The sequence below is a fragment of the Gossypium hirsutum genome, chromosome D12 (assembly GCF_007990345.1).
Source record: "Gossypium hirsutum isolate 1008001.06 chromosome D12, Gossypium_hirsutum_v2.1, whole genome shotgun sequence".
NCBI lineage: Eukaryota > Viridiplantae > Streptophyta > Magnoliopsida > Malvales > Malvaceae > Gossypium > Gossypium hirsutum.
Window position 1 is genome coordinate 5,796,370 of NC_053448.1, and position 16,740 is coordinate 5,813,109.

A 16,740-nucleotide genomic window follows, 5' to 3' on the forward strand; every position below is an offset into this window, starting at 1 on the left:
AATTATGTTGATATAACCTTAAATTTACCACTCAATTGAAGCTTCATTTATTTTAACATGCACATTTTATTACCTCCATCAGTTGTATATCTATACTAACGTTGTTAATTGAGTTGGTGTCACAAGTCAACTTGACATTGACTCACAATTGATGATAATACCATGATAAATAATTGTAGTGTATTTAATATTTCTAGTATGATGTATTTATGAGTTTAGATTTTATTTCACTCACAATTTAATCGAATTTTTAATTTTAATATCGTACATATTTCACGAATGATTATGATTAATTAATTTCAAACTGTGTATTTTGTTATTTATTATATGCTATTTTTAAACATATATTTAAATTCTATATAAGTAGTTTCCGCGCATATTTATTTGAAAATGTATTGTTTATGAATTTATTAAATACTTAAAAAATAGTAAGTGTGGGAATTGAACTTCAACGTAATCGACTACGTCATAATTAGCTTCCCAACACATGACGAGAGTTCCCCATGTGTTTAATTGCTATTGTTATACTAACCAGAAATTTACATCTAATTGTAAAAAGAAAAAAAGAAAAACTAAATTCCTCAGCACTCTCTCTCTTTCATTATTTAATATCTGAGGTTATGAAATTGAAATGTGCAGTTGCAGTAGAAAACGACAGTGCAGAAGCTTCTAAAAAGCTTTTCCTTTCTCTTTAAGTGTATAGAAAATATACGATAAGAGTTGTTTTGTGTTTTGGAATATTGATAAAAGAAAAATGGGGAAGAACAAGTGTAGTATTTTACAAGGATTGAAGCCAGCAATGGCTATGGTGGTGGTTCAAGCAACTTTTGCTGGAATGAATGTGCTGTATAAATTGGCTGCTAATGATGGAATGAGTTTGAAGATTATCACTGCCTACAGATTCTTATTTGCAGTTCCTGTTATGCTTCCTCTTGCTCTTCTCTTCGAAAGGTTTGCTTTTTTTTTTCTTACATTAATACTCACTTCAAGTAGGATCTTAAGTATTTTTATTTCTATAGATCCATCTCTCTCCATGCTACTAAGTAATTGTTTTTCATGTAATTTCCTTTCTCCCCAAACAATGTTAACTTTAGGAAACAGTTTTGAATAAACATGCATAAAGGATCAAAATTTCATTATAAAAAAGAGAAAAATTCTACCATGAAGAAAGCATGCATGACTGATCAAGGGTTGCAGGCTTGTAGTTTATTTATTTAAAAGAGTCCAGTAGATTTAGAAAACTTGTGGATGATACAAAAAGAAAGTTGAGATCATTGTAAGTACAAGGATGACCATTTAAACTAAGAACTAGAACCATTTTTACCATGAAGTCAAAGTAGCGTTTAGTGTTACCATAATTTTCTGTCTACCAAGAAAAAAACTGTTGAAGTTTATTTAAGTGATGCTCGTGCCTTTATCTGCGGTAAGTATAAAAATAGTAGTAGCGGTGAGAGTAAATATTCTAACGTAAAACGCATCATACTGCACCCAATCGCCCATCCAAATTTACCCTTAATTAGGTTATATTTTGAAGAAGGATGAGTAGAGGAGAGGTGCGTGTTACACTTTTGATTTGGTATGGCAGTTAGATTTGTTTTGGAAGTATTGTGTTGCGACTTTTGAATTTATTTAAAAAATAGAGTTCAACCGATTTGGAAAAAATGTTGAAAGCATGAGCTATATATGTATATATAATCAACAAAACTTACAATTTTGGATGCCATATGGAATTTCCTTGTATACAACTTTTATTTATATTAGATTTTGTATAATATTATATTTATATTTATATTTATATAATAAAAATTTGAGTTATAAGTGAAAATGATAAAATATTTAGGCATAATAATAAAGTTAGTTCTTAACCTTTTTATTTTTTTTTGTCAATTTGATTCTTATTTTTTTTAGTTAAATTTGATTTTCAAAAAAGTTGAATTTCACCACTAATATTTCAAAAAGAGTTAAATTATTATTTTTTAACCGAAATACTAACTAAAATGTTAAATTTTGCAAACATAGTAACTAGCATGATAATCCACGTATACCCACTAATTTTTTTAAATTTTTTATTTGTGGATATTTTTATAATTTTTAAATTATTTGTTGAAATAACACATAAGATAAATAATGACATATCGGTATGAAATGTAAGTAAATATTGTCACGTAGGTTGCAGGTTGCTGCTTCAACATTATTAAAAAATAATATTTTAGTCAATATTTCTATTAAAAAAGCTATTTAACTCATTTTGAAAAGTTAATGGCTAAATTTAACTAAAAAAAGGGTCAAATTGATAAGAAAAATAAAAATTGAAGGTCAAATTTAACATTTTGCCAAACGCTTATCTTTGGGTTCAATCCTTAAACATTGCATTTTTAGCTGTTTTATTTATACATTTCATATAAAAATAGTAAAAGATGCAAAAGATCATTATATTCATATTTAATGCTTTATTAAAAGAGTTTTTAATTAATTTCCTAACGTGGCGAATTAACTCATAATATTATATACGGGATTTTATCACTCACAATGTGGGTGAATGAAAATATCTTATATTTTAAAAATACATTTATAAAAATATTTCAATATACTAGGTTTTTTATATGAATATATTGATGTGCTTGATTCTTAAATAATATTTTTCATTTATTTTATTTGAAAATTATATAAAAGTATAAAAAGATAAAAATACTCTTCTAATAATATTAATTTCCCTTTAAAATAAGGGTATTTTAGTAATTTTATGACTAAGTTGATTTTTAATTGACTTGTGACGCCAACTTAGTCAGCCATTTTATATTATATATATATATATGTATATATAGAGAGAGAGATCAATAGGTATATGTTGAGGAGGAATCGATTCTCTTATTGGGAAGTCTTTCAAGTGTCGTCCTCTAAGCAGCTGACTTGGACCTCAAACAATAGAGGTATTGTACTAGGAGTTGTGTCTTGACTCTAAAGAGAGTTTAAATGAGTTTATGAAGTTTATCAAAAGTGCCTAGGATTTGCCTAGCCAGGTATGACCCTTTAGGGTTTGGGTTCAAACCCCACCAAAGCTAAAATGGTAAAAATATTTCATTGGTGGATTCAAGGTGCTCTCGGTAAACTCTATAAGCCTCTTTAGGATCTCTCTGTAATAGGGAGACAAAGCTCTGAAACTAAAATCAATCATAGACACCTTAAGTACAGTACCTCTACTGTTCGAGGTTTAGATCGACTTTTTAGAAAATTTAGTACAAAGTAGTAATTTATTGATTTTAGGAAAAACAACTTATTTTAAATAAATTAATACATACATATAGGATGTAAATGAGATAGTGGTGTTTGCAAACTATTCGAGTGTGACTCGAAAAAGAAAATTTAAATTCAATTACATAATTATCAAACTAAGCTCGAGCAACCAATCAAACCGAATTCAAGTTTAATAATACTCATCTTGATTGAGTTTTTCATTTTAATATATATTTTAAATATTTTTATGTTATTAAATTATGTAGTTGCCTTTATTTATATATATATTGTTAACCTTAAACTTAATTATCGAGCTAAGGTCAAACTTAAATATGTATGAGCTTAGTCGAGCTTGAATTTATAAGTATAACTTCAATAAATCATAAGATTCCATTTGTTAAAAAATCTAATAATTAAATTTAAAACTCTTTAATTTATATGAATGTGTACATTATCCGTGCTTAAATAAATGTTATGGTTGAATAATATTATTTTGATTTGGCGCAGAAATAGGCCGAAACTCAGTTGGACCATACTCTTCCAGGCATTTCTTTGTGGATTATTTGGGTAAAGTTTGTAACTAATCATGTTCTCCTTTTATATATGTATATACTAGTGTGTGAAGAAAATTAAGCATGTATTGCAGGGGATCACTATCTCAGAATCTATACATTGCAAGCCTAGCTCTAACTTCTGCAACATTCGTTTCTGCCATCACTAATCTCATGCCAGTCACTACCCTCATTTTTGCCGTCCTTTTAGGGTATATATAATGCATCTTTCAGTACTCCACCCTTATTTTAGCCCATACCAGGTTTAAATTTATATATTATATATTTGAATGACAGACTGGAAAAGCTAGCATTTGGAACAATGGCAGGGAAGGCAAAAGTATTTGGAACATTAACAGGAATAGGAGGTGCAATGCTTCTCACATTCTACAAAGGAGTTGAAGTTAACGTTTGGCCTACACATTTGGAGCTTCTAAATCATGGTCCACCTGCATCACACCCTGCTGCCTCATCCAAATCTCTTTTGGGTCTTTTGCTAGCTTTTGCCTGCTGCATCTCTTACACCTTCTGGTTGCTCATTCAGGTAATATACCTACATTTTATTATTAACTCAAATGTTCTGTTAACAAGTATTTAGGTAAAGTAGTGGGATGATGTAGGCTAAGATGAGTAAAAATTACCCATGTCCTTACTCAAGCACGGCTTTGATGTGCATAATGGGAGCCATGCAATCAGTTGGTTATGCGCTTTGCTTGGAAAGAGATTGGAGCCAGTGGAAACTAGGTTTCAATATTAGGCTTCTCACTGTTGCTTACGCGGTGTGTGTCCATTAATCCTTTCCTTTTTATACTTGTATTATACGAGGAATCTGCAACTTTTTGTTTGTGTTGCAGGGAATTGCTGTGTCGGGATTGACTTGTACCATTGTAATTTGGTGTGTGCGCCTCAAAGGCCCTCTCTACGGTTCCATTTTTAACCCTCTAATGCTTGTTTTAGTCGCTTTGGCTGAGTCGTTGCTTTTAGATGCAAAGCTTTACCTGGGAAGGTTAGGGATGTTAATTTCTAATATGCAAAAATGAAGAGCTACTTATTTAACTTTTTCCCCCTCCTTAAATTTCAGCATACTTGGAGCAGTATTCATAGTGCTGGGGCTGTATATTGTGCTTTGGGGTAAAGGCAAGGAGATGAAGGATCAATTATCAGCATCAAGAAATGAAGTGCCACCATCAACGATAAGCTCCCTGCAGGAAGAACCTGTTGACATCATTGTCGACTCTACGGATGACAACATTTGTATTAACAGCCAAACAAATGTAGTAGCCCCCAAGGCTTCACCGATTAATCATCGACAAGATGAAGGATAGGAAAAGTAACAGATGATAGGAGCACCAGAAAAAAAAGGAACTTGAATTTGGTTAATATTCAGTGAACTAAACCATAGACTACATTCGTGGTAGTACCAAATAGTTAGCTGGCTACCTTAGTGCATGAAATGCCATAAGCTTGTGACTAATGCGGAGTCGATTTCAAATTAATTAATAAGTGTAGTGGTTAATTCTATAAAACAACCCAAAATGTAAATGAGCCGTCACTCAAATCAGGTTCACTAAGGGGATTTAAGGAGATAAAATACGATTTTTGTTTCTACACTTAATTACTGAAAACAACATTTTGTCTTACCCCTAAGGAGGCTTAGTAGAATCATTTCTTTCAATTAATTAATGTTACTTAAAATTACAAAAGAATACTCGCACCAAAAACATAATTCAAGTATGACACGATATGAATATTACGACACCTAATTTTTAAAAATTAGAATACAAGTATAACAGGACACAATAATATAAAAAGATATTTTTATAAAATATTTTAACATTATAATGTTTCATTTTAAATAGAAATATTAATATTTTTAATAATTTATAATTAAAACTATATTTTTAATTAAAAGTTAAATTTTAATCAAATAAGTAAATTAAGTAGACAAATATTATATATAATATTATAATATTTGTTTACTTTTAATGGTCCCCTAATATTTTTAACCTTTACGTTTTTTTTCAATTCACGGTTCCCTGATTTCCTTATTTCCCATGCCCCTTTCTATTTCTCCTCACTTCTTTTTCCTGTTTTCTTCTTCCCCATCTTTTCTTCTTCCTTATCTTCTTTCTTCTCTCTTCTAGATTTTAAACTTTTTTCGTTTTTGAAATATATTTTCACTTTTTCAAAATTAACTCAAATAAATTGTTAAAGTTGTGTGACCCAAATTATAAGAGATTGCTTGCAAGTCAAGTTAAACAAAATATATCTTCTCTCTAGAAGATTTAGTATTTATGAGTATAATATATTTAGCATTTATTAACATATTATATTTGACTTTAATTAGACTTAGATTTTTTCAGCCTATCAATAGATTTAGTCGAAACTCCTCTTGTAATCATTCAAATTCGACATAGAGAATTTTCTTCTTCTCTGCCCGTGGTTTTTTCCCCGAAAGGGTTTACACATAAAAATATGTGTGTTCTTTATTTTTATTTCTCTTTTTCTTTGCGATATATTGCGATTACCGACGTTCTATTTTTACAAATTGGTATCCGAGCTTCTAGGTTGTTTATCTCGATCACGGTAATGGCGTCTTTAAAGTATGAAATTCCGCTGTTGGATCGCAATACCAGATTTACGTTGTGACAATTTAAAATGCAAGTAGTTCTTGCGCAGATAGATCTGGAGGATGCCTTACTAGGGATAGATAAGATGCCTTCGACATTAACAGATGAAGAGAAGAAGCGTAAGGATCGAAAGACGTTAACACAATTACATCTGCATTTGTCTAACGAAATTTTGCAGGATTTGATGAAGGAGAAGACTGTCGCTGCATTATGGAAGAGGCTGGAACAAATATGTATGTCGAAAACTCTAACCAGCAAGTTGCATATGAAGCAACGTCTTTATACTCATCGTTTGGAGGAAGGTGCGTCTGTGCACAAACGCTTAACAATGTTTAAAGAAATTCTCTCAAACTTGGAGGCCATTGAAGTTCAGTATGATAAGGAAGATCTAGGGTTGATTCTACTTTGTTCGTTGCCCCCGTCTTATTCAACCTTTAGAGACACGATTTTGTATAGCTACGAATCTCTCACAATCGATAAGGTTTATGATTCTTTGACCTTGTACGATAAGATGAAGCATCTTTTGGTTAAACTCGACTTTAAGGGAGAGGGTCTCATTATTCGTAGGAGACAAGATCGGCATGCTGGTAATGATCGTGGAAGGACACAGGAACGGAATCCTCGCGATAAATCTAAGGGTAGATCGAAGTCTTCAAATAAAGGTAAAACTTGTAACTTCTATAAGAAGAAAGGGCACATTAAATCTGAGTGCTATAAGTTACAGAACAAGATCAAAAAAGAGACTACGAATCAAAAGGGAAAACAACCAGAAAATTCTGGTGAAACTGATGTTGTAGAAGACTATAGTGATGGTGAACTTCTAGTCGCTTCTATCAACAATTCTAAAGTGAGCGAGGAATGAATCATTGATTCGAGCTACACTTTCCATATGAGTCCCAATCGAGATTGGTTTACAACTTACGAAACAATGTCTGAAGGTGTTGTTTTGATGGGAAATAATGCTTCGTGTAAAATTAGAGGTGTTGGAACAATTAAAGTTAATATGTTTGATGGAGTTGTCAGAACACTTAGTGACGCACGACATGTTCCAGAATTGAAGAGAAATTTAATTTCGTTAAGTACTCTTAATTCAAAAGGGTACAGATATACAACTGAAAGTAGGGTTTTGAAGATTTCCAAAGGTTCCTTCGTTATGATGAAATGGCAAAAGAGGACTTCTTGATAGGTAAGGAATTTGCATACTAAAGGTTTGTGAGCACTGCGTTTTAGGGAAGCAAAAGAGAGTTCGATTCACTAGAAGAATCCATAACACGGAGAGAACATTGGAGTATATTCATTCTGATCTGTGGGGGCCATCCAGAGTGCCTTCGAGAGGTAGAGCTAATTATATGCTAACTTTTATTGATGATTTTTCCAGAAAAGTTTGGGCATTCTTCCTGAAGCAGAAAAATGATGTGTTTTTCGCATTTAAGTCTTGAAAAACTATGGTTGAAAAACAGACGGGAAAATAAATAAAATACCTCTGCACAAATAATGGCTTAGAGTTCTGTTCTGATAAGTTTAATAAACTGTCAATACAGAAGGGATCGTGAGACACTAGACAATTCGTCATACTCCACAGTAAAACGGTATTGCAGAACGAATGAACAAAACGACCATTAAAAAGGTTCGATGTATGTTGTCAAATGCCAACTTACCAAAGTCGTTTTGGGCCGAAGTAGCCTCTATTGCATGTTTCTTGATCAACCAATCTCCATCTATTGCCATTGAGAAAAAGACTCCACAAGAGGTATAGTCTAGTAATTCTGCTGACTATTCTGATTTAAAGATCTTTGGGCGTCCTGCATATACTCATGTTGATAATGAAAAATTGGAATTTAGATCCATTAAATATGTTTTTCTTGGCTATAAAGTTGGTGTAAAAGGATATAACTTATGGTGTCCTGAAAATAGAAAAGTTGTGATTAGCAGAGATGTTGTTTTTGATGAAACTGCTATGCTACGTAACATATCTCTTAAACACTCTTCCAATAAAGAAAATTAAAAGTAGGTGGAGCATCAGATTAATCCAGAATCTACAACAAAGTCGACTCCTCAAGCTAGTACAAAAATTCAGAATAGAGTTGCTTCTTTACCACAATACTCTTTCGCTAAAAACATAACTAGAAAAGAAATTAAACCTCCAAAGAACTATGCCAAGGCTGATCTAGTTGGTTATGCTTTAAATATGGTTGAAGACATAGATGCAAACCAAGAGCCATCTAATTATTCTGAGGCGGTTAGCTATGAAGACTCAGAAAAGTGGATGTTTTCTATGCAATAGGAGATGAAATCACTCCACAAAAAAAAACATGGGATCTTGTGAAACCTCCTAAAGGTAAAAAAACTATTCGTTGTAAATGGGTGTTTAAAAAAAAAGAATGAACTACAGGAGTTGAATAACCCAGATATAAAATAAGGTTTGTTGCAAATGGTTACAGTCAAATTACAAGAGTGGACTTCATAGATGTGTTCTCCCTAGTTGTGAAGCATAGTTCGATTCGAGCTTTGCTTAGGATTGTGGCCATGCATGATTTGGAGCTTGAGCAGTTAGATGTAAAAACTGTATTTTTGCATGGAGAACTTGAGGAGGATATTTACATGCAACAACCAAAGGGTTTTACAGTCTCAGAAAAAGATGACTATGTTTTCTTGCTGAAAAAGTCCCTTTACGGTTTGAAACAGTCACCAAGACAGTGGTACAAGAGGTTTGAAGAATTTGACAGTTGTGTTTACTTTAAGAAAAACAGTGATGGTTATTTTGTGTATCTAATCTTTATGTTGATGACATGTTGATAGCAACAAAAGATAAAGGAGAAATAAGAAAGGTCAAAGCCCAACTAAATGAAGAATTTGAAATGAAAGATTTGGGACCAGCAAAGAAGATACTTGGTATAGAGATTCTCAGAGATAGAAAAGTAAGTAAATTGTACATAAGTCAGAAGGGGTACATTGAGAAAGTTCTTTAGAGGTTCAATATGTAGACTGTTAAGATTGTTAGTACTACTTTAGCAGCCCATTTCAGACTTTCATCGACTTTGTCTCCACAATCAGATGATGAGATTGAATACATGTCACATGTTCCATACTCTAGTGCTATGGGATCTCTCATGTATTCTATGGTTTGTTTATGTCCAGATTTATCATATGCAATCAGTGCAGTTAGCATATATATGGCGAATCCCGATAAAGAATATTGGAAAACAGTTCAGTGGATTTTAAGATACTTACGAGGTACTACTGATGTTTGCTTACAGTTTGGAAGAACTAGAGATGAAGTCATTGGGTATGTTGATACTGATTTTTCTAGAGACCTTGATAGAAGAAGATCTCTCACAGATTATGTCTTTAAAATCAGAGGTTGTACAATTAGTTGGAAAACCACTTTGCAAACTATAGTCGCTTTGTCTGCCACTGAAGCTGTGTACATGGCGATTACTGAGGCTTGTAAAAAAGCTATTTGGTTGAAGGGACTATTTAGTGAACTCAATGAAGACCTTGAAATCGGTACAGTATTTTGTGACAGTCAGAGTGCCATCTTCCTTACAAAAGATCAAATCTTTCATTAGAGAACAGAACACATTGATATTCAGTATCATTTTGTTCGTGATATTATTGCTCGTGGTGATTATTGTGAGCAAAATTAGTACTCATGAAAATCCTGTAGGTATGATGACTAAGTTACTTCCTATAACCAAGTTTGAGCATTGCTTAGACTTGTTTGGTGCTCATTGTTGAAGTTAAACCCTTAAGGTTTTTATGGAAGAGGTGAAAAACTTGTTCGTTAAGAATTCGTGTCAAGGCGGAGATTGTTAGAGTTGTGTGACCCAAATTCTAAGAAATTGCTTGCAAGTCAAGTTAAACAAAATATATCTTCTTTCTAGAAGATTTAGTATTTATGAGTATAATATATTTAGTATTTGTTAACATAATATATTTGACTTTGATTAGAATTAGGTTTTTTCAACCTATAAATAGATGTAGTCGAAACTCTTCTTGTAATCTTTCGAATTTGACATAGTGAATTTTCTTCTCCTCTACCCGTGGTTTTTTTTCTCGAAAGGGTTTCTATGTAAAAATCTGTGTGTTCTTTATTTTTATTTCTCTTTTTCTTTGCGATATATTGTCATTACCGAGGTTCTATTTTTACATAAATTAAATAATTACAAAAATGATCTAGAAGTAAAATCATGTACAAGAATTACATGAATTCTACAATGCCTGCCGATGCTGCCAGATACACCGACATCACCGCCCCTTCAACATTAGCCAATCATTGGTTTTTTAATTTTTTTCGGTGCCGCCACTATATCCGACGGAACCTATATGTATTTTTCAAAATTTTCATATTTCTCACAGGTATTCACGGTGGAAGAAATTATTATTTTTTATTTTGGGGTCGCCGCTATGTTAGGCGACACTAGTTTTTTAATTTGATCCTACCGTCATATCAGGAGGCATCGTTGTCAAGTTTTTTAAAAATATTATGTCGTCGGTGTGTTAGGTGGCACCGGTGACCCTTTTTAGAAAAAAACATTTTTTACAATTTTAAAAAAGCAAACAAATCTTAAATATAGTGAAAGAGAGAAAAAAACTAAAGATTTCAAGCAAACAGCTATGGTGAAATCGATAAACATGCTGCTATTTAAGAAGTAGTGCTAGAGCATATCGGTTCAAGTTCGAATAGCAGTATAGTATTTTCTAAAAGAGATAGAATAAGTCCACAAAATGGAAAAAAAATTTCTTCTTTTTCAGGCAAAATACCAAAAAAAGCTTTTTTTTAAATTATCGAAATGGGCCCGATATTTTATTCTTTACCGGAATGGGCCCTTTTCCCCGAAAATGCTTCCATGTCAGCGCGATGTCAGGGGACGTGTCAGCAAAACACATCCCTGAGGGCGCGCTTTGCTTAAATGGACACAAAGCGCGCTTACGAGGATGCGCTTTGTTGCCATGTAGGCAAAGCGCGCCTTCAGGGACGCGTTTTGCTGACACGTAGCGTGACCCTGGGGACGCGTTTTTGTCGTTTCTCCCATGTTAGGTTTTGGGATTTTAGGGTTAGGGTTTAAGGATTTTAGGATTTTAGAGAAAAAATTAAACAAAAAAGGGATTAGGGTTTAGGGTTTCTTAATTAAATTAATTATAATTTTTTCAAAATTATATTAGGTTTCGTGTTTATGGGTTTTTAAGATAAAATCAAAGCAAGATGTTTTATCAGAAGAATTTCTGAAATCGCGCCCATGTGGACGCGCTTTTGCTATAGTAGGTCTTGAAAAAATAATTTTGAGTTGACGTTTCTGAGAAAATAGTACAAAAAAACGCTTCAGGCAGGATGCTTTATCAAAAAAATTTCTGATATCACGCCCATGTGGACGCGCTTTTGCTACAGTAGGTCCTGAAAAAATAATTTTGAGTTGACGTTTCTGAGAAAATAGTATAAAAAACGCTTCAAGCAGGATGCTTTATCAGAAGAATTTCTGAAATCGTGCCCACGTGGACATGCTTTTGCTACAGTAGGTCCTGAAAAAATAATTTCAAGTTGACGTTTCTGAGCAAATAGTATAAAAAACGCTTCAAGCAGGATGCTTTATCAGAAGAATTTCTGAAATCGCGCCCTCGTGGACGCGCTTTTACTACAGTAGCATGTTTGGGCTGAGGCTATAAATGAGGCAAAAAATGTTCTCAGATTGAATAAGTTACACAGCAAAAACAATTTAGAGAGGCTAAGAAAGTTAGAAATTAAATATGAATGAACGTATTAGTGCTGTTATTTACTATGATGGTGAGGTTTGCCACACTGAAAACGGTGTTGTTTTTTTTTCAAAGAATACGGTGCGACTGGTTTTTAACTAGAACATAGATTTGACAGAACTTCGTGAAAGAAGTAGGCGTAAAATTTTCGGAACGACTCCAATGAAAGTTCTGTCTATTATGTATCGATTTTGTTCTTCCGTTGATCGGGTGACATATGACTCGTTCGACATAAAAGGTGCTCGTAGCTTGGAGGCAATGGTGCAGACTCATCTTGCTAGTGGAACACCTTATATTGAGTTATATGTACAATTTACATCACCAAATGATGTACTTACGATCGGTGTTCGAGATGTATACACGGCCCATGGTTGACACTTGGTTAGCGGGTTACAAAACACGGAACAGCCCATGTTTGGTAGCGGTGTGGAATGCACATCCCCTGCAAGACACTCTATCAGTGGATAGGACATGCACGTCAGTGGCTCGATGTTTGATGCTGGAACTATGTACTGGGGAACGGCATCAAGTTCTAGTTGTTGACAATCTACATACAATTAGGGACGTTATGAAATGCCCCGAAGAAAGGATGATGTATTCCCTACGACGTCCACCGGTGAGGGGACCTCGTACGTTACAAATGATGGTAGGTTAGAAGATGACTCCAATATGGATCCACCTCGAGAGCTCGGGCCCGATAGTGTAGAAGTTGGCGTATTTTCTAAACCGGAGCCTATTCCAACAAAACCTGAAGATGCTGAAAGGAGTTCAGATGAAAAAGAAAATCCACGATTCAGAGCATACTCACCTCCAACCTATATGCATAATGTCGATCTGTCTGCAGATGATGCGTTGGAGTTTCCAGATCTACCACACCGGTTGCATGATCGTACAAGTTCGGGGCTAGATTCGGGTGAATTTGAAGTTGGTAATCAGTTTTCCAACAATGATAGTTTTATTGGTGCTTTGAAACAACATAGCATCAAAAACAGCGTTAACTACCATATCGTTAAATCCAAATCTGATAAGTTTAAAGCAAAGTGTGTCGTGCAAGACGAGACATGTTCATGGAAAATCTACGCCTCGTTGATGAAAAGGACAGGGTTGTTGGAGATAAAAAAGTACAAAGGTCCACATACATGTGCTGCATGTACAATATTGACGGTTTCTGAATAATAATGTTATTATGTAATGTTGCATTATTTAATGTACTCCGTTTATAGGTGTTTCACAAGATCATCCCAAGATGGATTCAGTTATGTTAGCTAGCTTGATACTACCCACTGTGAAAGCAGATCCTAAGACTTCAATGCCGGTGTTAATTGCCAATATTCGTAGCCAAATGGGGTACACGCCCTCGTACCGCAAGGCTTAGATAGCTAAGCAGAAGGCGTTGGAGAAGATGCATAGTGGGTGGGACTTCTCATATAATGAACTATGGCAGTGGTGTCAAGTGCTAGAGAGATACGTCCCAAGTGCCATCACAAACCTTAAAACGGAACATGCGCACTACAACGGCCGATTGCTACGTGGATACCAAGTGTTCAAACGCCTGTTTTGGACCTTTAAGCAATGTCGAGACGCATTTCCATACTGCAAGCCATTGGTACAAATTGACGGTACCTTTATGTTTGGTAGGTATACTCATCGGCTATTGCTTGCAATGGCACAGGATGGCGGTGGGAGAATTCTTCCAATTGCGTTTGCAATAACACCAGGGGAGTCATTTGATGATTGGGATTTCTTTCTATTTAGGTTAAGGACGCATGTGTGCCCCCAACCTGATATCTGTGTTATTTCAGATCGGGGCATCGGTATACTAGCTGTATTTAATCGACAGGGAAGCTTGTGGTAGTGCACACACCATCGATATTGCCTAAGACACGTTACTTCCAACTACTACAGGCAATATCCATCTAAGAGCGAACGTCAACAAGTGACCAACATGGGTATTTAGTCTCTATTTGTGTTATTTCGTTTGTTAATTTGAATTAGTTGTAAATGAAGAAATGGTATGTAATATTCACTATGAACTTATATTGGCAGGGTATGAAATAAATAAAGACCGTTTTCACGAGATGTTGGTAATTTTACGTTCAATTAATGAAGAAGGCACGGACTACCTTTGTAACATATGTCTCGAACAGTAGGCACAAGCATACGACGGCGGCCTACGATAAGGTCATATGACCTCAAACCTGGCTGAATGCATAAATTCTATTCTAATCTACCGATAACATCGGTTGTGCGAGGGACATATTTTCGTTTGGCGGCGCTATTTCCAAAGCAAGCAGCGAGTTATGCAGGCCAGATACAGGGAGGCCATGTATGGTGCAGTAAGGTAGTACAAGAAATTAATAAGGCCAAGGCGCGGGCGAACACCATGCACACAATGTGTCACGATCGAGACAACTTATGGTTTCGCGTGATAGAGTTTGACAGACCGTACATAGGTGTTGTTGGCGGGCAATATCGTGTACACTTGCGAAATAGGACTTGCGACTGTGGGATGTTGGATGCACTTCGTTATCCATGCGCTCATGTTATTGCAGCTTGTCAGAATCTCCGTCTGGATCCGATGAGCTATGTGGATGAAGTGTATAAATTAGAAAACATGTACAACGTCTGGAGACATGTTTTCCCACCGGTCCTGGATGAACGTAAAAGGGCTAGGATAAGCACCTGGCATCATCTGAAAAGGCTGTGTCGTGGGTATCGTTGGTTGAACTGCTGGGTCGGGTGACTGTGTCGGTGCTCTCGCTAGGCCTGGTGATTGAATAGCCACTGATGATGGGCCGGGTGAATGTCTGGGCCTCGTTGATTGGCCTGCGTCATTGTCCCTTCGTCTTGGATTTAAAGGCCCACGTCGTTCCCTTTGGACACGTAATTGCCGCTGCCTCTCCTCTACCGACAGTAAATACGGCTTGCCATGGATCCTAAACCATGGCATGTATTCCGGCACGCACGCTAACTCCGGAACGATGATCGGTTCTCGAGTAGGTATATAATCATATTGATATTCCCACATTTGGATGTAGTGGGAGTAAAATCTTCGCCAATCCGTATGCAATTGTCGTAGGTCGATTTTTTGGTGATCATCAAACACCTCAGGTGCCACCGAAATCGGTTGTCTAGATCCAAATTACCGTAACACTCTGTCTGACTGGTGCATCTCCACGGTCGCATAGCTGATCAATGCGACTTTCGCGTGCCAAGCATTTTCATTTTGGAAAAAATCATCCGGAATTACTGCCCGAATTGCCAGATCCTCATATGGTGTCCATTGAAACTATATGAACATGATAGAAATATTAGTTATATACATAATACTAAATACTAAATACTAAATACCAATCGACTAGCTCATGATGTAAATATCAATTTTATTTAATACTTACATGTGCTTCTGACTGTTGGTCTAATAGAAGCTGTATATCTTCAAGAGAGATAGGTTATTGAGCATAACTTGCTGGATGGTTCCACCTAATTAAATAAATTTTTAGCATACTATTATTTTTAAAAATCTACATAATAATTGTAAAAAATCTAATATAAAATTTACCTCGTTATGAGTGGGAATGTATATGGGTGGTTCACTCGAGGACGTAGAAATGGAAAGCGAAGCCGTGCCCATGACTGCAGTAGTGACAGGCAACCTTCGATTTTTGCTTTACTCAGTCGCGTCGCCCCGCACATCTCCCGATATAATGTTGCCAAGACGGTAAACCCCCAACTCAATTCACCAGCTACTCTAAAATCAACGACTTTCAGTAGCCATCTTAGATGTACGAGGTTTCGTGACAAGTCCGGCATTAGATAACCTCCAATTATCTGAAGAATGTATGCCTGAGCATATCGAATTCTTTCTACTTCGGTTGGATCATCATCCGGATCCGAGAATGTGTCTCGTAACCAGCCTATCTCGATCCGACCTCTGATAATTTTCTCCGGAATAGCGCCCAAAAGCTCGTAGCACACCGCTCCCCAATCGCCAGATTGAACAGACCCGGTGACTGGGTACCCGTCCACCGGCAATCCAATTGCAGATTAACATTTTCCAAAGTGATAGTGCACTCTCCATATGGAAGATGGAATGTGTGCGTCTCGGGTCTCCACCTCTCGATCAACGCACTGATAAGTTTCAGGTCCAACTTGCATCCTCGGCCTACCGTCGTCACATGCCAAAAACCCGCTTCCCGCAGGTAAGCCTCTACCAACGGTGATGTAGGACCATGCATATTCTGGATATAACATTCCAATATCCGATCTACAGACTTTTATAACAAATAATAAGTTAATAATTATCTAAAAATGCATAAATAAAAAAATCTTAAATAATATTTAAAAAATAAATTTAACATTTACCAGTTTCATTTTTTCAACGGTTATGTGCTGGTTATCAAAACGAATCAATTCTCCGGCCATTGCTAAATTCGTACAAATTTTTACAATTTAAAAAAAATTTAAAAATTAAATTTTTTTTAAAAATAATTAAAAATAGGGATTTAAGAGAAATTTAAGAAGAAATTGAGAGCAAATTGAAATTAAATTTGGATTTGAGAAATTTGGAAGGA

At 35.2% G+C, this 16,740-nt stretch overlaps 1 protein-coding gene across 2 annotated transcripts; it reads left to right on the forward strand.

The window, feature by feature from the left end:
- The first annotated feature begins 551 nt into the window (after positions 1 to 551).
- On the forward strand, positions 552 to 5,306 carry LOC107947411 (WAT1-related protein At1g68170). Of its 2 annotated transcripts, XM_016882080.2 has the most exons (7): positions 552 to 951; positions 3,742 to 3,801; positions 3,881 to 3,997; positions 4,083 to 4,329; positions 4,406 to 4,564; positions 4,640 to 4,791; positions 4,867 to 5,306. In XM_016882080.2, the coding sequence occupies exons 1-7, from the start codon at positions 755 to 757 to the stop codon at positions 5,108 to 5,110; spliced, it is 1,176 nt and encodes a 391-aa protein (XP_016737569.2). In that variant the 5' UTR covers positions 552 to 754; the 3' UTR covers positions 5,111 to 5,306. The 2 variants fall into 2 exon arrangements, with proteins under 2 accessions (XP_016737569.2, XP_040964240.1); XM_041108306.1 differs by lacking the exon at positions 4,406 to 4,564.
- The last annotated feature ends 11,434 nt before the right edge of the window (positions 5,307 to 16,740 follow it).